Source organism: Ahaetulla prasina, chromosome 6 (genome assembly GCF_028640845.1).
Source record: "Ahaetulla prasina isolate Xishuangbanna chromosome 6, ASM2864084v1, whole genome shotgun sequence".
NCBI classification, from domain to species: Eukaryota; Metazoa; Chordata; class Lepidosauria; order Squamata; family Colubridae; genus Ahaetulla; species Ahaetulla prasina.
Genome location: NC_080544.1, coordinates 87806994 through 87832043, shown reverse-complemented (window position 1 = coordinate 87832043; position 25050 = coordinate 87806994). Strand labels below are relative to the sequence as shown.

The 25050-nt window shown below is 38.8% G+C and overlaps 1 protein-coding gene across 1 annotated transcript in view; it reads left to right on the top strand.

Moving 5' to 3' along the window:
- The first annotated feature begins 12885 nt into the window (after positions 1-12885).
- LOC131201129 (NACHT, LRR and PYD domains-containing protein 1a-like) overlaps positions 12886-25050 on the top strand; it is a 38414-nt gene continuing 26249 nt past the window's right edge. Inside the window, exons 1-4 of the mRNA XM_058188757.1 lie at positions 12886-13010; positions 18636-18655; positions 20179-20226; positions 21885-21914. Coding sequence (XP_058044740.1) covers positions 12973-13010; positions 18636-18655; positions 20179-20226; positions 21885-21914 — 136 coding nt within the window. The 5' untranslated portion in view covers positions 12886-12972. The remainder of the gene's footprint in view (positions 13011-18635; positions 18656-20178; positions 20227-21884; positions 21915-25050) is intronic.

Genomic DNA, 25050 nt, shown 5'->3' with positions numbered 1-25050 from the left:
ACCAAATCTACTCCTCAACCTTGCAAAGTCTAGTCTTTTTCATCATCCATTATGTCACATGTTCAAAAAATGAGTTTCATTCATAATTGGCACATTTAGCATACCATTTTCAGTAGAAGTAATTGCACTGAATTAAGTAAATAGAATTATATCTACAGCTAAACTTTTAATGATTGCAAACAAAATATTGATTGCTTTCAGTATTGTTGCCACAATTGCTTGGTGTTCATAATTTAGTTACATCTTTTAGTTTTTAAGTTTAAGATTGGTGTACAGATTGATGCCATCAGCTGCTTCAATCAATAATTACATCATGAGAAAAGGAAGCGTGACGGAAGATATTTTTACATCATTTTTACTCCTTCAGCTCTAAAAAGAATTTTGAAGCCAACTAGTGTTCATTTTTACTTCTCTTGGTTTTCAAATTCTGAGACCATCAAATTATTGCTAACCAAAGAAAAGACATTTTCAGCTGATATAACCTCCCATCCACAGTTTTGCTTTTCAGTTCAGGAAATAGAATGCTTGCTGTGAGCTAGAATTGCAAAGCCACAAAGTCACAATCCTTGTTATGCAATTAAAAGAGCTAATGGTATAAACATTCTGATGCTATAGTGCAGGGGTCTCTAACCTTGGCACCTTTAAGCCTGGCGGACTTCAACTCCCAGAATTCCCCAATCAGCTTTGCTTAAAGTTGCCAAGGCTGGGAACCCCTGATAGAGTTCCTATCAATGAGAAAACATCCCGCCAAATTTTTTTGGGAAGACTTCAGTATCTCAGTATCTCAGATGGCAACTTTGCCCTTAATGCTGTTTCAGGTACATTGCAGCTCAGCTATAAGACACAGGTGACAGCATCAGATAATAAAGACATGGAACTAAAAAAAACCTGCAATGAAACAAAACAAAAAACAGAGAAAAAAGGGGAAAAAAGAATCTAAAACCCCATGATTGCAAACACTAGTTTATTCAAGTTTCAAAATCATATAAGTTTACAATATGAAGTTCTTAATTTTATATTACCCTGTTTCCGCCAAAATAAGACATCCCCTGATAATAAGCCCAATCAGGCTTTTGAGCGCATGGCAGTAAAGCCAAGCACTTATTTCAGGGTTCAACAAAATATAAGATAGGGTCTTATTTTAGGGGAAACATGGTATTAAAATAAATTACTGTTAATTTTTAAACAGTGACTTGAAATTCGTAGGTATATGGAATCATATTTTCTGATCGGCTTCTCCTTGGATAAAAGCAGTTCAAAGGCTGATAGTCGACAAATAGAATTACATTAACTTTTCAGTCCTTTAGTTCACAAATATTATTCCAAGAATAACATAGTAACCCTTTTTTTCAGCAGTCCATCTATAATAACTTCAAGTTCTTCATAAACTGACAGATTCCAGATATCTGAATTATAGGTTCATACATTCATACCTTTGACCTGTATCAGTAAGTACCTTCAGGGTCTTTCTTTTTCAGCATAAAGCATATTATTTAATATTTATTGATAATAATCTGTAAAGAAAATATACTGCACCTGTATTGTGTGTGTGTATGTGCTTGCAAGTACACATTACAGTGAAATGTATATTTGTACATAATTATTTATTGTTAGACTTTTATCCAGCCTTTATTACATATTTGAAATTCCCCTTTCAAAGAAAATTTTGGGTTTAGTGCTCTGGGAGCAGCACCTTCAAAAGGGTTTGTATACTTCCTTTTCTAGCATCTTCATAAGAACGTTATTTCTAGCATTCAAATTAATCCTTTTCATCCTTCTCTGGACTTTTTAAATAGTTTTTCAAAGTCCTTAAAATGAAGATTTGTCATCTTATTCATTAATAAAAACATTGAAGAGTTGTTTGATCTTTAGAATTGAACCTTATTAGGACATTCCATTTGAAACCTCACTCAATTGATGAGGAATCACTGCAGCTACCTATCCATTTAATTACTATGATATCCAGTCTACACTTAACTAACTTTACTCATCAAAGTGCATATTTTTCAACAGCTTTGCAGAAATAAAATGTATTAGATATAAAGCATTGTCACAATTAAGGAAATGACTCAATATGAAAATGAGAGTAGTCTGGCAAGATTTGTTCTTGAAAAGCCGTTCTTTTATTTATTAGATTGTTATCCTGTCTTTATAAGTAACTCAAGGCTGTGAACACACACAATACTCCTTCGTCCTATTTTCTCCACAAATAATAACTCTCTAAATGGTTGGGCTGGGAGAGAGTGACTGGCCCAAAGTCACTTGGCCAACTTTCATGCCTAAAGTGGGACTAGAAAGAGCTCATAGTCTCCTGGTTTCTAGGCCAACACCTTCACCAGATCTTCCCAGTTAACAGTCAGCCACACAACTGAATTCCTGGGACTATGCCAAGTTCACTGAGCTCTTTTTGTGCCTTGGTTTTTAAAAATAACTAAAAAAGAAGAATAATTTCTGGGAAGACAGCCAACTGCCCATCTGCAGCAATGTTTTGAAATAGAATAGCTTGCAATCACATTTGAGACCATACCTGTAGCAAACAAACAAGAGATACAACATCGATAAAGAATCAAGGTACAACTTTTGGTCTCTGAACAACAATTTCCAAATGTTTAGCCTTTGAAGAACATGTCCAGTGTTACTCTGATAGCTGAGCAAAACCTTATTTAGCCCCAGAGCTTAAAATCCTGTATATTCCTCAGGAATCTCTCAAACAAATTTCAGGGATTTTCTTAAACAAGAACCCCTTTGGCGAGCTTGCTTACCTTTGTGATTTTGTGGGAATCTTGCTTTATTCTCAAACAAACTCTGTGTTTGTCTGCCCATTGTTTTAATTTTGTATAAACAAAACTTATAAAATCTATTTAGAGCCCAAAGACAGCATCTCAGCAAAGGGCAGTGAATTCTAATGTTATCACTGATAGAAAGCCAGGGCTCCAGATTCTGTATTAAGCCTTCAAAGATACATACAGGTTTTTCATGCTTGATGTGAATTTGCTTTTAGGTGATTGATCATTTTCATCCAAGAATTTGGTTTATAAGGGGAAAAATGCTATTATGGAAATTGTGCCAGCATAGTCAGTTTATGGAAATCCCTTTTTGTCCTTACTCACATATTTACCATCATACGGTGTGGTTGTTCTAATTTTGCATATTGCCTTCCAGTTAATTTTGCACCTGCAACAGGTATTATTGTTAATATGGTATCAAAATGGCCATCTTGTTCAACCCCATTACGCAAAAGTAAGTCGGTAAGTCGGTCTTTGACTGTTTTAGTTGATTTGGCCATTAAATATTAGGTTTTAATTTGTTTTTAAAATTGCTATTTATATTTGTATTTTAATATGGCTGTAAACCGCCCTGAGTCCTTCGGGAGAAGGGCGGTATAGAAATTAAATAATAAATAATAAATAAAAATAAAATGAGAAGGAAAAAAACCTCTCTAACACCAGAAGCAAAACTGGACATCTTGCAGCAAGCCAAAGATGTTGAAGGATCCTTCGCTATAGAACTAACTTTTATCCTGGGTGAATATACCTACTTGGTGCAACGTAATGAAGAATGCTAATAAAATGAGTATAGACAGCTCTTTGTCTGCAGTGATAGCTACGTGCATTAGTAATCCAGCTATAGAAAATATGGAAGTATTTGCTGTACATGGAACATGAGACAAGAAGAAAACATGTTAGAGTAATCTAGTGCTTAAGAATTAAGGCTCTAAATATTTATAAGCGTATTTGGCTTGCAACATTAGACACAATACCCATCAATCCCCTTTTTTCCTGATTAGTTCAGTGTATCGTTTTTTGCAATTCATTTGGGGAATGTAATGCTAGCATAAAGGGAAAGAATTCTATGCTGAGACTAGAATACAAGAGTTGGAGTCATGTCATTATTATTATTATTATTTATTCAATTTTTATACCGCCCTTCTCCCGAAGGACTCAGGGCGGTGTACAGCCAAAAGTAAAAACAAACAATACAATATACAATTTAAAATACAAATTAAAAAACTTATTTTATAATTGGCCTAAAAAACTTTAAAATATATAAAACTAAAACCCCATTAAAATTAATATTAAAAAATTTAAAATCGATAAAATTTAAAATCGATAAAATTTAAGCCAGCCCCACGCAAATGAAAAGATGTGTCTTCAGTTCGCGGCGGAAGGTCCGAAGGTCAGGTATTTGGCGTAAACCCGGGGGAAGCTCGTTCCAGAGTGTGGGAGCCCCCACAGAGAAGGACTTTCCCCTGGGGGCCGCCAGCCGACATTGCTTGGCGGACGGCACCCTGAGAAGTCCCTCTCTGTGAGAGCATACGGGTCGGTGGGAGGCATGCGGTAAAAGCAGGCGGTCCCGTAATTGGTCATGTAGCCCAATTCCCTCCCCTTTTTTTGTTCACTCCTAGATCATGGAGTTTTCAAAGCAGTTTTAGCGTGTTTGTCTGCAAGTAATTTACTCAGATATTAATTTCTTTTCACTGTTCAGTGTTTGTTCTGTGACTCACTCATATAATAGCAAACAATTAGTGCCAGGGCATGGGCATTTTCTTTAAAATGTAAACAAGCCATTTTCCCTATACTGAATAAATGGAAGTATACTTCATACAATATACTGAATAAATATACCAATAATATTTTTATTAGGGCCATACAATTATTTTATCCATAAAATGAAATTTTAAGGAAACTAACAAAACTTTATTAAGATTTATTATTTTCTACCAGTACCTACATGTTACCAAATAAACAAAAAAGAGAGACAATATTATTATCTGTCAATTTCTTAATCTTTATTCAATTATTAACTTGCTGTCTGAATCAAGTGCCAACAAACCAGGAGAGTTTGACCAAGTCTTTCCTTGCAGTATGGGAAGAGAGTCACTAATCTTTTTACTCCAGATTTCTTAGACAAATAGTCAGAGGCATAACATTTGTAGAATGCTAGGGATTAATCAGTTGTATCTAAAGATAAATTTGCTTGATTAAAACAATATCTCTTCCTGTACAAGTTGAGATAACTCATTTTCATTTATAATCTTAGGTCTTTATAATTCCATCCCCCACAGTACCACTCTTAAATCATTGATTTACATAATATAGAATAACAGAGTTAGAAGGGAACTTTGAGGTCTTCTAATGTAGTTGAATCCCCTGCTCAAGCAGGAAACTCTATACCATTCCAGACAAATGACTGTCCAATATCTTCTTAATACCCTCCAATGATACAGCACCCACAACTTCTGAGGGCAAGCCATTGCACTGATCAATTGTTCTCACTGAAATTTCTCTTTAGTTCTAGATTGGATCTCTCCTTGAAAGACTTGATAGAAGGGACTTGATTATAGCAATACTTTCTGCACAAAGCTATTCTTGAAGGAAGATCTTTAACACAGTAGCATAAGTCTGCAATAGGCAGTAATGTAGATTCTGTTGAGCTGAATTACCCTGTTGGTGACCCATTCCTAAGAGGTCTGTAAGGGGCGTGCATAAGAGCACCAGCGTGCCTACTGTTCCTGTCCTAATGTTCCCTTTGATTGTATCCAATTCGTATGGTTATTTCATGCTTATACTTATATATACTATTGTGTTTGACAAATAAAAAAATAAATAAATATATGAACCGGCAAATAACAAAATGATTTACCTTTGCCTTCCTCCAAGACTTTTTGTTTTTATTCCCCACTCTTGCCAAAGTTCTGGTATTTTTTGATGTTCTCTCATCCAAAATCCAGTGGGGCACATGGGGGTTACTTGACTTACTAATTCCATTAGGGGTCTCCTGATCTTTAGCCTGAACATCCTTCATTGTACTTTGAATCCATTTGTTCTTGTCTTGCCCTCTGGAACAGTAGAGAAGAGGTCTATTCCTGTGCATAGGAATAGACATACAGGCAGTTGTTGGCATGACCATTTGTTCAATGACCATTCAAGGTTATGAACAAGGGGACCTATGACTGGTCCCTGGAGACTAGTCCCTGGACCATTGCAGGCCTTAGTGTCATGTGATCGGATGTTCCCTGCCCCCTTCCTACAAGTAAAATAAACAGGGAAGCTAGTAGGAAGTTTTAAGTTGTGAACACGTGAGGTCCTTTCTTAACAATGGCAAGTGGGGCTGCCAGAACTGCTATTGCTAAGTGGCACAGTCATGTAACATTGGACTTGACAATCATGTTGCTTTCCTATGGAAATTCTGGTCCTAATTGCTGCCATAAGCTGAGGACTACCTGAAATCTTTAATTTTTCACTTGCAGTCTCTAAAAATAATGGCACTTTCCTTGCGCCCAACCAAACCAAATGTTTGCCTCACTTGGATCAAATGGAATATTTAAATTCAACAACCTAAGGTGACAATGTATTCAGAACTTTTTGTGAGTTTACTGTCAACAAAACCTTCAACTGTTTTCTGGAATAGCATCAATTATTAATTAGTAAATTACACAATGTCTTCATATATATTGCCATCTTCCATCCTGATCAGATTGTTTTGAATTTTATTCTTGTTGATAAAACATTATATGCCTCTCTCTCTCTCTCTCTCTGTGTGTGTGTGTGTATGTGTATGTGTAATGTTTTGGTAAGGTCCAGCTCATATTTCCATCTTCTGGATCTGAGTTTGATAAATAGAAAAGAAATTTTGAGATATTTAAAATTATGTAGGGAATAAAACCAGAATATTGGTTTGTAAATGTTAAATACTGAAGAAATAAAAAAGCAAATAAGAGAAAATATTTGTGGAAAGCTGTCCTCAATTAATTCAGGTAGCTGAAGAGAAAAACACAATGTCAGCATTCCAGAAAACCCCTCCTGCGGAAAAGACTCCGAAGCCACATCTTTCAAAGTTCTTTTACTAGCATGGGTAAACTGGCACAGTTGAATGAAAACAGAAACTGGGGATTCGGGTTCCTCCCTCAGGAATACAAACTCCAAAATCACCACCCTCATGACTCCTCTGCCGGTCACATGCTCCAATCCTCAACCGTCCCATGTCGAAGCATAACTCCAGCCACTCCTTCTCCAGATGCGAGCCCAGCCTGACCTTGACCTGCAGGAAGAATGTTGTTATGTCTAATAGCCCCTTGTACCCTCACCCCCCTCTCCTACTTTCCCATACCAGAGAAAGTGGCAGTGTGTGGAAGCCTTTGGCCTAGTATGGCTTCCAAAGCTGACACACAACTTACTATGTGGGATCCCTGGTATTGCATTATACCAGTTTGTTTGCTTTTCTTGCTTTATAAGATACAAATATTCTATTCTATTGATGCGATTTATTATTGTGGCAAATTATTAAGAATCCAGATATCTATAGCTTAGCCATGGTAGCCCACTTTCTTAAAAAATATTTTTAAACCCTTTTCTTTGAGCAAAAAGAGGTATTAATGTCTTGTGTACATTTATGTATATACAGTAAAAGCCTTGTCCATGCACTCTTTCTCATCTTCTATTTGAGGGCAAACAATAATATGAATCAGGCCTTTGTGCTTATCAGCATCTTCCTAAGGTGCCTCATTAAACCATACTATGTGCAAGGAATGTTTGCTGTTCTTCCACACAATTTGTAACAACAATATAATTTTTACTTATTTATTACAAAAGCTTTTATGCTGCATCAGTCACCAGATCCTAAGTGACTTACAAGCAACCACAGACAATCTACAATAGAACAATGCAATAAACAACAGAAGTATCAAAATTATCAGTACAGTAGTCCTACAAAATTATCAGTACAGGTAGTCCCACAATTGAAAATGGAATTGTGGTTGTAACTCATAGAAGTTGTACGTTGAAGTAACAATCTCATTGGATCCAATTTTTGACCATTTTTACAGCAGTCATTAAGAGAATCATATGGTTGTTAAATGTATCCATTCTCCCAATTGGGAGATTTTTTTTGCCAGAAACCAACAAGAAATGTCACAGATCATGGCCATGTGACTGCAGAATGCTGTAACCAGTTGTAAATGCTAGCTGACTGCCAAACCCTTGAAATGCAGTCAAGGGGTGTGTGTGTTGTTGGATGGAGTCTCTAGTGAATTCTGCTTTCTTGGTGCGAATGACCAATAAATCATGCTGGAATAAGGAAAGCAATTTTCAGTTGTATATTTCTGCAGAAATGGAGAGCTTTATGCTTGGGGCAAAGATCCAAATAAGTACCCTAAGTAAAAGTTAGCTCTGACTTTTATACAAAAGGTTTCTTTGTTATTTACAACATGTCACTCTATGTATTTCTTTCACAAAGTTAGTGTTTATATTAAGTTAATATCTACATTTGTCCATTTTGATACAAAATTACATTTATCATGTTTAGTACAAGATAGCAAAACCTTCTTAATCGTATTTCATTGTCAGGAGTTTCCTGCTGCATGTCTGTTTTGCAAGGAAGAGAGCAAAGAGAGGGTAATTTGTGGCTGTCCAATCTTTTGGCTTTCCTGGGCTGCGTGGAGTGAAGAGGAATTGTCCTAGGCCTCATATAAAATATATAATATAGTTAATGCATATAAATAACAAACTTCCTTATTTTTTATTCTCCTGTATCTTGTGGGGCTGCATTGCTAGCTGTTCAAGACAGCATAGGGCTCATGGGTTAAAAAAGCCTGATTTAGACAATCCAATGGATAATTTAATCAGTTCTAACTTTGGATGGCTTGTTTGTACATAGTTTAATTCCTGGCTGACTTTGTCTAAAGCAGGGATAATTAACATTTTTATACTTACTGCCCACTTTTATATCTCTGTAAGTAGTAAAATTTTCTAACTGCCACCGGTTCCACAGTAATGTGCGTGTATTGTTGTCTGCGCATGCCTCTCGCACATCGTGGATTGGGTTTGGGAGGGGGCGCCGGCTACCAGCTCTGCTTGTCTGTTACAGTTGGGTGGTGTGGGGAGAGATGCGCAAGCTATTCTGGGATGAGGCTCTTTTGTTTGCGGTCGCACTATAGCGCCATTTAGTTTCACTCACGTAACGTGAACTAAACTTATGCGCGGGCGATACAAATAGTATATTTTCAGAAATTTAAATTGTCACGGGGAATTTTATGAAAACCTAATGAAAATGTTTTAAAATAATGCTATGAAAATTTTTTAAAAAGTCAATTAAATTAAAGAAAAGCAAAGTGCTTCAGTATCGGTCAAAACCCCTACCGTCCACCATGAAAGCTGGAATGCCCACTAGTGGGCAGTAGGGACCAGGTTGACTACCACTGGTCTAAAGTATTATTTGAGACCTTTTCTTAAGAACGGGATTCCTTTAATGTAGAAGTTATTGCTTTTGCTGTTGCTCCACCTAGGATTTAAAAGGGACTTTCCCCTATTTGAAGGATTCTATTATTTTATATTGTTCAGCAATCCAGCTATTGGGGTTATGAGGCCACAATATTTTATGATTACCAGAAGTGCTTTATGCCATAAAATACCCTTTCTGAGGCTGTCGTAACTTTGAACAGTTGTTAAATAACTGGTTGTAAGGTGAGGATATAAAAATATATATTTAGCAATTATAATGCAATCATTGAGGCACCAGATGCAAAATGTCAATCTAAGCAGATTCCTGGGAATGCACTGAGTAATAAAACAGCTAACTGAACTTTTCAAATGTGGGTTTGGTTGTTTGTGACTGACAGATTGCTCTAATAAAATGTCAATAAGGTGTGGCCTTTACTTCTTTCTTTTCTAAACTCTTTGACAATAGTTATTCAACACTGAAATACAATTCAAGCCATATATTTCAGAGAGTTATCCAGCCTACCAGTTAAAAGGCTATGTATTTACTTTTCTTCCTTGAATAAGACAAATATTTTGTAGGAACATATAACTGAGACTAAAAAAAAGAGCATGGTTAAAATCTGAATCCACTCCAAGAAAGAATTGGTATGGTTTGATTTTCTTTTGGCTAAGTATTTGGCCAGTTGAAGCTTCAGAGCTGAAGAAGCTTCTTGAATGAGAAGCAAAAAGTCTTCAAAGAAAAAACAGAAAGTCCAGTTGCCTCTTGAAAAAGCACTGTTGGGGCAACCATGATTTGGATGACTGAGAATCTCCCTAGATATTTGGCCAGTTTTTTCATGGTTTAACTTCAATATAATTTGGATAATCAAGGATGCTATATTTATTTTATAGGAATTTTTCCTTTGAGCTCTTAAAATATTATAAAATAAATAATATGTTGTGATGGAATCCTGTTGTTTAAACCTGTTGTTTACAACAATTAGTTAACATGTTCTTGACAAGGGCCACTAATAAATTCTGGACTAATAAAGCCTGACCGCTCCTTTGTGGATTAGGGAGCAAGTGTGAACTCTTCACCTGGAATAAGCATGCATTTTTCTTTTGCTTTGGTGCTATGTGGGAAGGGGGTTTAAAACCCTTAGTTGAAGAGGTACAGAAGGTAAAGCAGGGGTGAATTCCAGTAGGTTCTGACAGGTTCTGGAGAATCGGTAGTGGAAATTTTGAGCAGTTCGGGGAAGCGGTAGCAGAAATTTTGAGTATTTCCGAGAAGCAGCAAATACCACTCTGGCTGGTCCCAGAGTGGGTGGGAATGGAGATTTTGCAACATCCTTCCTCCAGGAGTGGGGAGGGAATGGGGATTTTGCAGTATCTTTCCCCTGGAGTAAGATGGGAATGGAGATTTTGCAGCAATATCATGCCCATCAAGCCATGCCCACAGAACCGGTAGTAAAAAAAAATGGATTTCACCACTGAGGTAGAGTATAACAGAGTTGGAAGGAACCTTGTAGATCATCTAGTCCAACTCCCCCTCCCACCCAAGCAGGAGACCCTACCATTTCTGACAGATGACAGTCCAGTCTCTTCTTGAAAGCTTCTGGTGAAGAAACTCCCAAATCAAATTCAACCCTTTGCATTTGCACCAAGATTTCACTGAGTAGCTCTATATTTGCAAATTGCCAAGCCTGCAAGTTTCAGAGGGCCTGTTGTGTCTTGCCCGCTCTCACAGCAGCCGGGGCCTTCTTATCTGCTCCTGAACACGGAGGAATGTATGCCTCCCGGCCCCAGTCCTGGCTCCATGCCCAGACAAGCTGAAGAGGAGGGGGCACCTCCCGGTCCCAGCCCTGGCTCCATGCCCAAGCAGGCTACAGAGGAGGGAGCACCTCCCGGCCCCAGCCCTGGCTCCATGCCCAGGCAAACGGAGCAGCTAGACCCCTCCCCCTCCTCCACAGCATGTGAGCCTGAGGAAAGTTTATTTCCAACAGCTGCTGATTGGAGTGACCCTCGCATCAGAAGACTGGATAGGCGGAGGCAACAGAAGGAAGGGAGGGGCAGGCCTTAATGAGTGCTGAGTCATGGAGCCACACCCCATGGCCTATATAAAGGATCTGCTTTCTGGCAGTCTCTGAGTCAGGCAAAGTCGAACTTATCTTGCTGAAGTCACTTTCTGGTCTCCTGCCTGCTCTGAGGACTTTGCTAGGACTTTGGGCAGAGCTGCAGAGGCAAGCCTGATTCGGATTTCCCTGACCCGGCCGTCAGCGGAGGAGTGGGACATGACATACATTCTAAAAAACTTGTTTTGTTCAGAACTGCTTGATGCAAACTGATGGTGATTGTTTTATATTAAAAAAGAGGAACTGAAAACAAGCAGGTGTGAGTCACATCTGGAGAGATGCAGGAAAGAGCAACCTCCAACCCAATCTTCAGGTCGCATTAAGGTCTTGGAACTGCAAGACAACTGAGTGGCAGAGCTGAGGGGAAAAGAGGACAAGAGGAAAAATAGCCTGACCAGAGTCCACAAACCAAAGCAAACTGAAAACCAAACCAAACCAAGCTCATTACCTGCAGCAGCCCAAGTGCAGAACTCCACAAACCTGCTTGGCTTGTGATCTTCTGCCAAGTACTCCCTTCATCAACATTCATCCCATAAATCCTTCCCTGTGGCTGCATTTTTCTCCCTGCATCAGTGAAAGAGTGAGCTCACATATTTTGGGCATGGTGCAGTGGTGAAATCCAATATTTTTTTACTACCGGTTCTGTGGGCGTGGCTTGGTGGGTGTGGTTTGATGGGCATGGCAGGGGAAGGATATTGCAAAATCTCCATTCCCATCCCACTCCAGGGGGAAGGATATTGCAAAATCTCCATTCCCACCCCACTCCAGGGGGAAGGATATTGCAAAATCTCCATTCCCACCCCACTCCAGGGGGAAGGATATTGCAAAATCTCCATTCCCACTCCACTCTGGGGCCAGCCAGAGGTGGTATCTGCCGGTTCTCTGAACTGCTCAAAATTTCTGCAACCGGTTCTCCAGAACCTGTCAGAACCTGCTGGATTTCACCCCGGCATGGTGGTTGGTTCCCCACCCCCCACCTTCTCAGTTTTCTACACCGCTGGCATTCCTTGGAGGTGTCCCATTCAAGTTCTAAGAGGCCCAGTTCAGACCAATGTTGGTCAGGTGCTGTCCCCTGCCTAATTATTCCAATGGCTTCCCCCCCCCCCAAAAAGGAATTCCCCTGAATCTTCAGGTACTGTTTACAAACGCAATGTGCTCCACTACTGCACTCCAACTCGGCAGAAGGCCGAGCGCTCATTTTAAAAACACAAGTTTTAAGTCGCCGTTTCGTTTTTGATCATTTGCTGTCCGCGCGAACTCAAAAGCAACCAACCCGTCCGCCGGCATCCGGTTTCCCACGGCTCTACCTTCAGAAAAAAAAGTCTCTACAAGGGACTAGAGCGTTTTTTTCCCCGATAACCGGAGAACGGACTTCGGGGGTTCAGCCCCATTAACCGGGCTAGAAATGCCACGGAGCCCTGCGCTGCTCTCTTTCAGCACCTTCGGCACGCTTTGGCGCCTTTTTCTCTCTCACTTAATTGCTTCTCCGGCTCGCCTCGCAAAGCGCTGCTGCGGCACGTTCTGGGAAGGGCTTTCAGTCGCTTTTCCCTCCGCCCCCCTCCCCAAAGCCTCTTCATCCTCCAATCCGCGCCGGCGCTCGGAAGCTTCTTTCTGTTCGGTGCGCTTCTGCTCTGAGTCCAAGGATGGCCAGCGAGCAGGAGGGCGGGCAGGTGCAGGGCAGGTGAGTCTCTCCTGGGTCGAGCAAGAACAAACGGACGCGGCCAGTGGGGAAACCTGCAAACGCCGCGCGAAGGGAAACCGAGTGGCCCGCCCGGAGGGCTCGCCGCTCCCCGCGCTTTCAAAAGCGTCGCCTGCGAGGCAAAGATGTGCAAAGGCGCGCGTGGCTCTCTTTCCTGCTGGCATCCGTTCCCAGCGCCAAGGAGCCGCAGGCAGCCCCGCTCCGCTCGGCGCTGCAACAAAGGAAGGGCGCCATTGCATAAGGCAGGAGAGCGGAGGAGGGCGGGTGTGTGTGTGTGGAGAGAGAGAATGCAGGTATTGCAGACAAAAAAACAAAAACAAAAAACAGGCGGGAAACTTTGGTGGCAGCCGGCCAGTCCCCGAGGCGCAAGAAAGACGGTCGCTAAGAAAAAAATGCAAGCCGGGGAGAGAAAGGCCATGCTCGCAGACGTAATAAAAGCCCAAACAATCCGTAGCCCTCCATCCCAGAGAGGGTGCGCGTGCGTGCGTTGTGTGTGTGTGTCTGTTGACGGGCGGAGCGGAGGAAACGCCTCTTTCCAGCTTGGCGTCCCTTTTGTCGGACACGTGGGAAAGCTCCCTCCCGTTCGCGACCTTGAGTCGCTTCTTTGGGGGATTGGGGGAAGGAAAAGGCGCGTCGTGGGGGTTCGTTTTGGTTCTATGCGGGCGAGAGGACGGGTCGTCCGTTCAGTTTTTGTTTTTTTTTGCCGCCCATCTCTGGCTCTGTGTGAGGCGATTCTGGGCGGTTTCCAACTTATTTACACTACATTGTTTTTCAACGATGTGTGTTGAACGTAAACTCTCCTTCGAAGATTCACGACCCCGCATCCTTTGTAATTTCCTGGACGGCAAAATTGTAATTGTGCCATTACTTTCTTCCTGGATCTGTTTTTTTTCTTTCCTATTTTCCTGCTTTAATCTGTCTCGCTCGGCGATTTCCGAGAGATCTTCCGTGCAGATTCGACTCTTGGTTTTGGACAGCAGCCAGATATTCCCTTAATCGACATCTTTCCTTATTACTGTTGGTTGGTTTTTTTCCTGCGTGAGTGAAAGCTTGAGATGTAGTTTTCTGACTGACAAGATTTCCACATTGTGGCTTTTTAAAAAACTCAAATGACATTTGTAAGGGTTGCTAACAGAGTTTATAGGAAGCATTTAAAATAACTTGAATGGTCCAGCTATGTTCATTTAACTTTAACATTGGGATCCTTGTTTCAAGATTGATTTTAATATATTGTAGTAACTTCCCTCAGGAATTTTTTTTGAAATATCAAATGCCTCACTTAAGATGCACAGATTATAGCAACATATTTTTTTTGCTTTTCAACTTCTACAATAACATCTGAAGTCAAATTGTCTTCTTGAACATCATCATCCTGTTTTTATAGCCATTCAAACCGATATTGGAGATCAGAAGAAAATCAGATCAAACTTAGTGCAACCATTTTCCATTTTCCACTTCAATTTCCATTTTAATGCATATACACAATAAATAAATCCTGAGAGAGAAAGAAAATTTAATAAAATTGTAGTCTTAGCAAAATGCATTTATAAAATGGGAAAAGAACCTTCAAGCTAATACTGTATATTAATTCGTGAAAAAACTAATGTATTTTGAAAAAATTACATGTAGCAGGAAAACATATATACAAAGCTAGAAATTTTCATTATGTAAATTACTAGCTTAGTACAAATGCAACAGATTTCCTCTTTTTTCCTTAAAATGTCTTTGAAAGCGAGTCAGTTTTCTCTTCTCCCTGCCTTCTCATTTCAGTTATTTTGAAACTTTGACATTCTGTACTGTTATGGCAAGTATAGCAAAGCACAACATATCTTAAAAGATGCCCAACACTTAAAATTATAATTATGGAGGAAGATGAAAGGATGCCTGGTCTGTTTGTGCTAACAATGTTAACATCAAGACTCCTCCCCCCACTTCTTTTTCTTGCCACATTTCTCTCCCACAGTGAAGTGTATGTAGGTGCTCCAGTCCTATCTATGAAAAGAGCCAAGAATCTCTTAAATGTTGAACTGGCACAAGCGAGTCCCAGATTCAAATCTGTCCTTGCCCACAGAAGCTCACTGAAGGGCTCTACATGCTTACTCAACCCAAACTACCCCACAGAGTTGATGTTGAGAAAATAAAATTTTGAGGGAAGGGATATCATGGCACTCCTTAAGGAAAGACAGGATAGAAACTTTAAAAAATTACAGAAAAAATCTTGTGGAATTAGATTTACTTCATTAAAATTTCCAGAGAAGATTCTTTCAGAGACACCCCAAGAGGACTAGGTTTCAGTAGATTTTATGCAATATAAAGATGAAGAATAATAAACTGGGCTGAAAAATAATGCCTAGAATGATTGAATGAGTTGTGGTTGAGCTCTCTGAATAGGCCATGATTACAAACCACAATAGTAGGCTTACTGATGATGCTAACATCAAAATCAAATACTCTAGCTTAGGACAATAGGTATACTGTGCTGTATTCTACATTCTATGAACATGATCATAGTTCTTCAGTCAAAGTTACAAATATGCTAGTGAAAACAAATATGAACACAGATCTTTGAGATGGTGTCATTACCATTTGTATTTATCTGTCTCTCAAGTCCAGTTCATATGTTCACAGATGGACTTTAAGTTTGAGTAGTTATCCATAAATATGTGCTGGAGCACTGTAAACCCGTTTCCCATTGGCATAGCCATGTGCATATCCAATACATATGCTCTTTTTTCTCAAAGGAGCAATGCACAAACAATCCCCAACTTACAATCACCATTGGGATCAGAATTCCTGTTGCTAAGCAAGGCAGTTGTTAAATGAATCATACTTAATTTTACAATCTTTTTTACATGGTTGTTACTGGATCACTGGAGTTGTTAAGTTAGTCACACGGTCATTAAGTGAATTTGGCTTCCCCCAGGAAGGTCACCAATGGCACTCAAATGAACCTGGAATGCTGCAGCTTTTATAAATATATGACAGTTGCCAAGCACACAAATTGAATGGTCACTTAAATGAATGATTGTATGTCAAGGAGCACCTGTTATGCATACATATATTATTTGCATCTCATTGGTATGCCACAGCACAAATGTTATGCTAACTGAGGGGAATCTACAGTGGATAATCAAAATCAATAAGATGGCAGAAGTAGCACTATAGTATCTCTCCCCCCCCCCCGGCTTAATATACAAATTAAGGCCTTTATTTTGCAACTTCCTTAACCAATTTTGTGCACTGTAAGTCATTGTCTGTGCTATTCGTAGTCTTATAAAACATACTTTTTAATAAAATATTAGTGTATCTAGACAATGGCATAATTTGATCTGTTGTTAGTTGCGAAGTCATGTTTGACCCATTGTGACCCCATGGAGAACATTCCTCCAGGCCTTCCTGTCCTCTACCATCCTCCAGAGTCCATTTAAGCTCACACCTACTGCTTCAGTGACTCCATCCAGCCACCTCATTCTCTGTCGTCCCCTTCTTTTTTGCCCTCAATCTTTCCCAGCATTAGGCTCTTCTCCAGTGAGTCCTTCCTTCTCATTAAGTGGCCAAAGTATTTGAGTTTCATCTTCAGGATCTGGCCTTCTAAAGAGCAGTCAGGGTTGACCTCCCCTAGGTTTGATTGGCTTGCAGTCCAAGGGACTCTCCATGAAGGGCTAATTTGATATTAATACTCAAATAGTAATATCCCATGATAGGCCTGCTTTCTAATTTTTTTGATATAAATACTTAACATAATGAAATCCTTTGCTTTTTCTGCAGAAATTCATTTATATGTATGTTTTCGTTTATTTGCTACAGTTTTAGCAAAAATGTAATTTTTAAAAAATACAAGTAGTTTCCTTATTCTTTTGGCACATAAATGAATAGTTTTATGTGTTATCCCATGATCTCATTAGAAGGTCATAATTCACAGCTCTGTCCTTTGTGGCTGTATGTTTGTGTAGGCTTTAACATGGAATTACATTTCTGACTAAACTTGAGAAAGTGTGTAGTGTAAATCGAGGAGGTACTGGTACAGTATGAAACATTGCATTGTTTGTTTATTTGTTTGCATTCCACCTTTATTATTTTTACAAATAACTCAAGGTAGCAACAATATCCTTCTTCTTCCTATTTTTTTCATGACAATCTTATGAGGTGAATTGGGCTGAAAGAGAGTGATTCACCCAAGATCACCCAGCTGGCTTTCATGGCTAAGGCATGAAACAGTAAAAATAACAACCCAAGAAATTAAATCTAGGTATACAATAATCAAAACAGAATAAATAAGATTATAAAAATGCTTTAGAAAATGCAGTTATAAACTGTAGTTCATATTAGCATATATTTTGCAAAGTTTTAGTATGTTTCTTAAAATTAATTCCATTAATATAATTCAAACAATATCAACGCTGAATTTATATAACAGTATTGCTATTGAATATTTTATTCTCTGCAGCTTATTTAGTTATTATCTCATAGAAACAGTCAGACAGTTAACGGAATGCAAAGGAAAATAAAGTGTATGAGTGTCTTATCTTTCTAGACTGAATAATTTGCATAACATGCTATTACTCACTCAACATATGTGTGGATTCTCACCATCTGGTCAACATAGTTTTTATAAGTCTATTTTAATTTACTTCCTTCTAAAAACATGCTGAGACCCAATATGATACCATTATTGAGTTGTTTGTTAAAATAGAAAGTATAAATGCTGCACTTAAAGTATTTTTTAAAAATTCGTCGGACAGATAGTCTAAAGTTTATATCTGTATTGATATTTTTTCCTTGTTAAATGGAAATATACAGCTGGCTAGTAGGATATGTAAAGTAGGAACTGAACCGGAAAATGGAATTGCCATTCAAGTGTGGCCTTCATTTAGCCGTGTATACATGGTTAAATGTATACCCTTATAAACTTCTAAAAAGAGGAATGTATAATAAATGTATTCAGTTTGCATACATATTAGACATTTTTAAAACAATTATATAATTTTATAGCAATATCACATTAGACAAAGTTTTCTATGTTTCTAGGGTAAGTATATGACTAGATGCCCTGTGTATTTGCTTTGCTTGGGGTTTTTTTATGAGATGCGAAGTGTTGATGGTCCTTGTAGCACATTCTTAGGATTTTTAAATAGGAAAAGTCTTCAAATAGAACACTTTGCAAAAAAAAAAAGAATCTAACGTAGGATAACTTGACATAATCTCTTCTACAGTAATAATCCTGCTAGTTATTATTCCAGATGGTATGTAAAACTATGCGCTGTGTAACATTTGAGATGTACGCAAATTGAAGTTGCACATTCATGTATTAATCAATCAGCTTTAGAGAGAGCTTTCTATTGAATCCTTGGTCTAGTAATTTTGGCACAGAGCTTGGATTGTTGATTAAAGAACCTATAGAAATTTTACAAAACAAATGTCTCATTCATAGGTTTATAAAGCAAATCTGTCTACAATGGTATGGTTTTATATGATAGCCAACAAAGAAATGGTTCAAATGTATGAATGAATACACTCATTTTTCTTATTAACATGTATTTAATGCTATTTAATGCTACAAAGGATCTCATCTATTTAAATATTAATTGATTTGATTTTTTTTTTCAGTGAATCTGATGATGACAAAGGTAATTAATTTTTCAAAAATAAATAATTCTGTTCATTAGTAAAGGTAAAATAATCAATTAAATATTATTTATTTATTTCCTGGGAAGCTGAGGATGAAGAGAAAAAGGAAAGAGGATGTCAGAAATTTCAATTTCTCTTGATTCAGATGACTCTATTACTTTTTTTTTTTTTAAAAAAAATCCGATATGTCTTGTTTTTGCATTTGGAACACTTACAGTCTGTTTGCCATATAAACTCATTTTCCTGTAATGTCTTGGGAAATGGTTTCAAATTATCTCTGCCACCTTGTGATGTTGTTGATTAAGGTGAAGTTCTGGCCAATTCTACATTAAAGACTGATGAACAAATGTACAAATGAAGTATAAAAATGACAAATGTATGTTTCCTTTTTTGTGAATGGGATCACAAATTACAACTTTTTAAAAATTGGTTTATATAGTAGCAAATGGGCATTAGTGTATTTTACTACATTTTGGCAGTAGTATTCTTTGTTCTTTAAACTTGCTAATGCAGTTTTAGGCATATGCTACAGTTCCTATATGCTCCCACTTCAAAATTATGGAAAAATCTTAGCTTCATAACAGTAATGCATTTGTAGCTGGGAAGAATCCAATAGGCAAACAGAACAAAACAAAACAAAAAGGGAATTTGTGACCCCCTTGTGCCCCTTTCTTAAAAGAGACAATGGATATTTAATTTTGCATTGTTTTCCACCTAATTAGATAGTTACACCTGTAACAAAAACGATGAAGATTTTGCACAAGAAAATAAATTGAGAAAATCGCACAGGAAAATAAATTATAATCTTCCTAATAATAATGGCTGTTGAAAATGCCTGTCAGATGATAAATGTTTTAGTTTTAGTATGTTATGTCTTCTTTGTTTCTAGTTTTCAGTTATTGTTACTTCTTGAAATTGATTATGTCCTCATAGGAGGAAAAAAATCCTCATTTGGATTTCATCCAAACAAATTGGAGCGGGGAGTAAAGGGAAAAAATGAATGATTAAATTTGAACAAAATCCCATATAAAGGTTTTTTCCGTAGCATATTTACACCAGACAGCTAAGGTCTTAACTAAAAGCAATGCAAATTTGTTAACATTTTTTAAAGTAATAGAACCTATGTGCAACATTGATGCATAGATATCTTTGTATCATGTTATTGTAGTTCTTGAAATCTTCCTTTCCCCACGTGGTATAATCCCAATCAAAAGTTGATCTTTAGCTGCAGTTTTCTTTAACAATATCTATATTTAGCCTATGATGCAGTTTACCTTAAAACTAATGAGTAAGTAAAGTATAGGTTGTAGTATCCAAATTATAGTGGATCACTAAGAAGTCTTTAAAATGATCTTATAAGAGTTTGTACAAATAGGAAAACTCATCAGTTTTCCTATATATACTACCGTTTTCTTCTAAATTCAGAACTAGATTGAACAAATGTTAAATATTCATTGGTAGCATTTTAATCTACAGAATTGTTTAACTGTTATTAAGACATACACATTTTCATTTTATGAAGGTAACGACAGTTCCAGCAGTGACTCAGAGAGCTCCGAAAGCGAATCTGGTCAGTAATTATGCAGCTTACATTTCATGCATATAAATAATTATTTGGTAAATTTATTGAGGAGGGAAGTCTTAAAAGGGAAATTCTCCTTTCAAACGATTCCTAAGGAACTGGATATACTAAATGAACATAGAATTCTTCCTCCTGCCCATTTGAGAGGGGGACAGTTGAAAAACAGGAAGGCAAGGAAAAGGAAATGAATAGAACTTGTCCTATTTTCATATTTTAAATGTTATTGAATTGTAGCCAGAAGCTATGTACAGGTAGTCCTCGACTTATGACTATTATCGAGCCCAAAATTTCCATTGCTAAACAAGATAGCGTTTAAGTGAGTTTTGCCCCATTTATGACCTTGCTTGCCATGGTTGTTGACTGAATCACTGCAGTAACATGGTTGTTTAGTGCAGCAGTCACCAACTGGTGGTCCATGAGAAAATTCTGGTGGTCCGCAGAAAAATTACTTGCATTTTTTATATTGCACTAAATCAGGGGTCCTCGTACTACGGCCCCTGGTCCGGATACATGCAATGAACATTTGTGTTGCTGCTCTCCCTTTGGGGTCTTTTTGTGAGGGTTGGAGTGGGGCAGAAATTCCGATTTGGAGTCTACTTCAGCCTCCTGGTGTGGGAATTTGGGTGAAGGTTGGGGGGAAGTGCCGCTGATGGTGAAAAGCCAGAGGGCCTCGTTCCAGTGGGACTGCCTCATGGCGTGGAACTGGCTGACCATCTCAGCCCACTGAGCCTCCAGGCGCCAGTACCTGGCCTTGCACTCCCACAGGTCTTCCCTCTGCTTGGAAAGCCTATGCTCGTAGTCCTCAGTGAGGTGCTTCTGCTGAGCCTCCTCGGCCAGATCCAATTTGAACTGAGCCAGCTGTTTTGCCATTTCAAGGCACCCCTCGAAGTGAGTGACATTGAGTTGGCCACATCCACCCAGTCACATGACCACCTAGCCACACCCACTCAGCCGGTCATTAGGCAGATCATATTAGTGGTACGTGGGATTTAAAATTATGAATTTAGTGGTCCCTGAGGTCCAAAAGATTGGGGAACCCTGGTTTGGGGACCTGAATTCCCCCATTGACTTAGCTTGTCAGAAGGTCACAAAAGGGGATGACATGACCCAGGTCACTGCAGTCATTGTAAACACATGTCAGCTGCCAAGAGACTGAATTTTGTTCGCATGACCATGGGGATGCTGCAATGGTTGCGGTGTGAAAAATGGTCGTAAGCCTCTTTTTTCAATGCTGTTATAACTTTGAATAATCACTAAATGAATGGCTGTAAGTCAAGGGCTACCTGTATGTAAGTCAGTGTTTGGCTTTTGCTATTTTTATTACTTTCCTGCTTTCCTTGGTGTATGTTGTTGCCATGGCAAGTGATATTTTATCTCAGCAAACAGTTTTCTGTCTCAAACATAATATATTTTTCACATGAGACTCCATGTCAGGGTGCCATGAGAGCAGGTCCTTTGGGATTGGCAGGAAAAGTGTCAAAACAGGATAGTCAGGAAAAGAATTGAAGGAAATGGAGGCTGTCACTGAGTGACAAATATAGCCTTATGCACATGTTTTAATATTTATGCCTATTTATATTTTAAACAAACAAGCTAACCAGTTAACAAATCTTTCTGTCTCACTATGTCAACCTTTTTATTTACAGAAACAAATGAGACAAATGAAAATGAACCACGTGGGTATCCTTTGTTTATTATTAATTGTAGTTTCTGTATGGGAGTGCTCCAACAGAGTTGCTCTGCAAGATGGCAAGAAGATATTTAGAAATGAAAGCAAATTATTTGACTGTTTAAGATAATTTGAAAACAGTTAACAAAGACCAAGGTATGGTACTTGCTCATTATAGTTAAAGCATCAAAAAGTATCCTTTTACTATTTTACTACTGCAAATAATATTATTTTTCCTCAGATTGAGAATTGAGGAAATTGTGCTTAAATTGATTAAGTAGTAATAACTATACGTTATTATAGTTAGGTGGAACTCTCATACTCAGATTGCTAGAGAATGAGGAAGATACTTCTCATTCAGGTAGTCCTCAACTTACGACTGTAATACAGCCTATCCATTACAGTCATAAGTTGTGATCTTCGTAAAGTGAGTCATCACGAGATTGACCTGATTTTACAACCTCTTTTTATGGCAGTTGTTAAGTGAACACATTAGTCATAAAACAACCCCAGTGATTGTTAAGTGACAATTACTGTGGTTGTTTTTGGCCATTTGATCACATTTTACAACATTTTTGCCGAAAAATGGCATTTATTTCCAGTTTTTTGCAAAAACACCCATAGTGAAAAATTGGGTCACTTGTTCACTATGGGTGTTTTTGCCAAAAACTGGAAATAAATGCCATTTTTCCAGCAAAAATGTTGTAAAATGTGGTCAAATGGCCGAAAACGTGGACTGGTTGCCTAGTGCCAGAAATGCAATAATGTGACCGCCGCAGTGGAAGCGGCTGCCAGAACTTCAGAACCAAGTTAGTATCCCTGTTGAGGTCCGTTGTAACTTTGAATGGTTGTTAAGCAACCAGTTGTAATCTGAGGATTACCTGTATGTCAAGTCTTTTGTGCATCTACTCAGAACGGCATCAAGCGAGGGAAAGCTGAGGGAACTAATGTCGGAAGTAGCACTCTGAATTTCAAAAGACTTGGTTCTAATCAGGTGGGCTCTTGTTCTTTAATCATACAGGGCCTCTGGTGGCTCAACGGACTAAGTCTGTCTGTTATTAACACAGCTGCTTGCAATTACTGCAAGTTCAAGTCCCACCAGGCCCAAGGTTGACTCAGCCTTCCATCCTTTATAAGGTAGGTAAAATGAGGACCCAGATTGTTGGGGGCAATTAAGTTGACTTTGTATATAATATACAAATGGATGAAGACTATTGCTTAACACATTGTAAGCTGCCCTGAGTCTTCGGAAAGGGCGGGATATAAATTCAAATAAAAAAAAATACATACAGAAACAAGTATCTCTTATAAATGTGTAATATTTGACTTATAAATTTTAGGATCAAAAATATGTTTTGTCTGTGGTATTCTTGAGAACTAAAAAAAAAAAAAAGTCCAGACTAAATAAGTGAAAAAATTACAGGAAATGACTTAACATGCAAAAGTTTAGGCACTTGTGGTTTGTGTATCTTTAAGTGAACAGAAGCTGACCCAACATCTGTTAAAGAGGAGATATTTTGGCAAATTTGAATGCATGCTTGCTTTCATAGTATGTGTGATTGTTTATTAACAGATTCAGTTTTTATTTAAAATGGCTATAGCAAATGCATATATATATATATATCCCTCAATCTAATACTTTGTAACATCTCCTTTGGCAGAAAGAATAATTTTCAAATGTTTTCCTCTTATTTTGATTTTTTTCAAGAAACATTAATTAGCAAGACTTGCTACCATTCTGCTAGTATTTGCATGCTTCAAAATCACCCCATCCATTTCCCCATCTGTAATAAACACTTGACCAAGGTTTACAAATGAATCATGTTACTTTTTTTTTACTGCTTACGTACAACTTGCAATTGCAATAAATATAACAAAGATATTAAATATAATAAAGGGGACATCACACATCCTTGTCTGGTTAGTTATAAACCATTTGTAAAGTATTCCATTTATTTTTGTGTAGTTTTACCTCCATATGTAGCATTTCCTATAAATGGTGGACATTGTCATTTTTTGCATATTTGGAGCAACCAAAGCCTAATTTTATTCCGAATATGTTCAAATTTTCCTTCAAACTAGGATATCTAATATAGAGCCTACATTGAAAGTCACTCTGCTGTTGCTTGCATCCCACCAATTATGAGGCGTATATGCAGTGTTCTGACATACACTGGTAGTCCTTTTATTTATTTATTTATTTATTTTATCACATTTATATACGCCCTATCTCCCTAGGGACTCAGGGCGGTTCACAGGCAAGTAAAAAAGTACATATAAATACAAACTAAAATACAATTAAAAAACTTATTCTACATAGCCGAATTATTAAAAAGCAGTATAAATAATAAAACCAATTAAAAACCAGTATAAATTTAAAATCTAATCCAGTCCTGCGCAGATGAATAAGTGTGTTTTAAGCTCGCGACGGAAGGTTCGGAGGTCCGGAAGTTGACGAAGTCCTGGGGGGAGTTCGTTCCAGAGGGTGGGAGCCCCCACAGAGAAGGCCCTTCCCCTGGGTGTCGCCAGACGGCATTGCTTAGCTGACGGCACCCTGAGGAGTCCCTCTCTGTGAGAGCGCACGGGTCGGTGAGAGGTATTCGGTAGCAGTAGGCGGTCCCGTAAGTAACCCGGCCCTATGCCATGGAGCGCTTTGAAGGTGGTCACCAAAACCTTGAAGTGCACCCGGAAGGCCACAGGTAGCCAGTGCAGTCTGCGCAGGATAGGTGTCACACGGGAGCCACGAGGGGCTCCCTCCAGCACCCGCGCAGCCGCATTCTGAACCAACTGAAGCCTCCGGATGCCCCTCAAGGGGAGCCCCATGTAGAGAGCATTGCAGTAATCCAGACGAGACGTCACGAGGGCGTGAGTGACCGTGCATAAGGCAGCCCGGTCTAGAAAGGGGCGCAACTGGCGCACCAGGCGAACCTGGTAAAACGCTCTCCTGGAGACGGCCGTCAAGTGATCTTCAAAAGACAGCCGTTCATCCAGGAGGACGCCCAAGCTGCGCACCCTCTCCATCGGGGCCAATGACTCGCCCCCAACAGTCAGCTGTGGACTCAGCTGACTGTACCGGGATGCCGGCATCCACAGCCACTCTGTCTTGGAGGGATTGAGCTTGAGCCTGTTTGAGCCCATCCAGA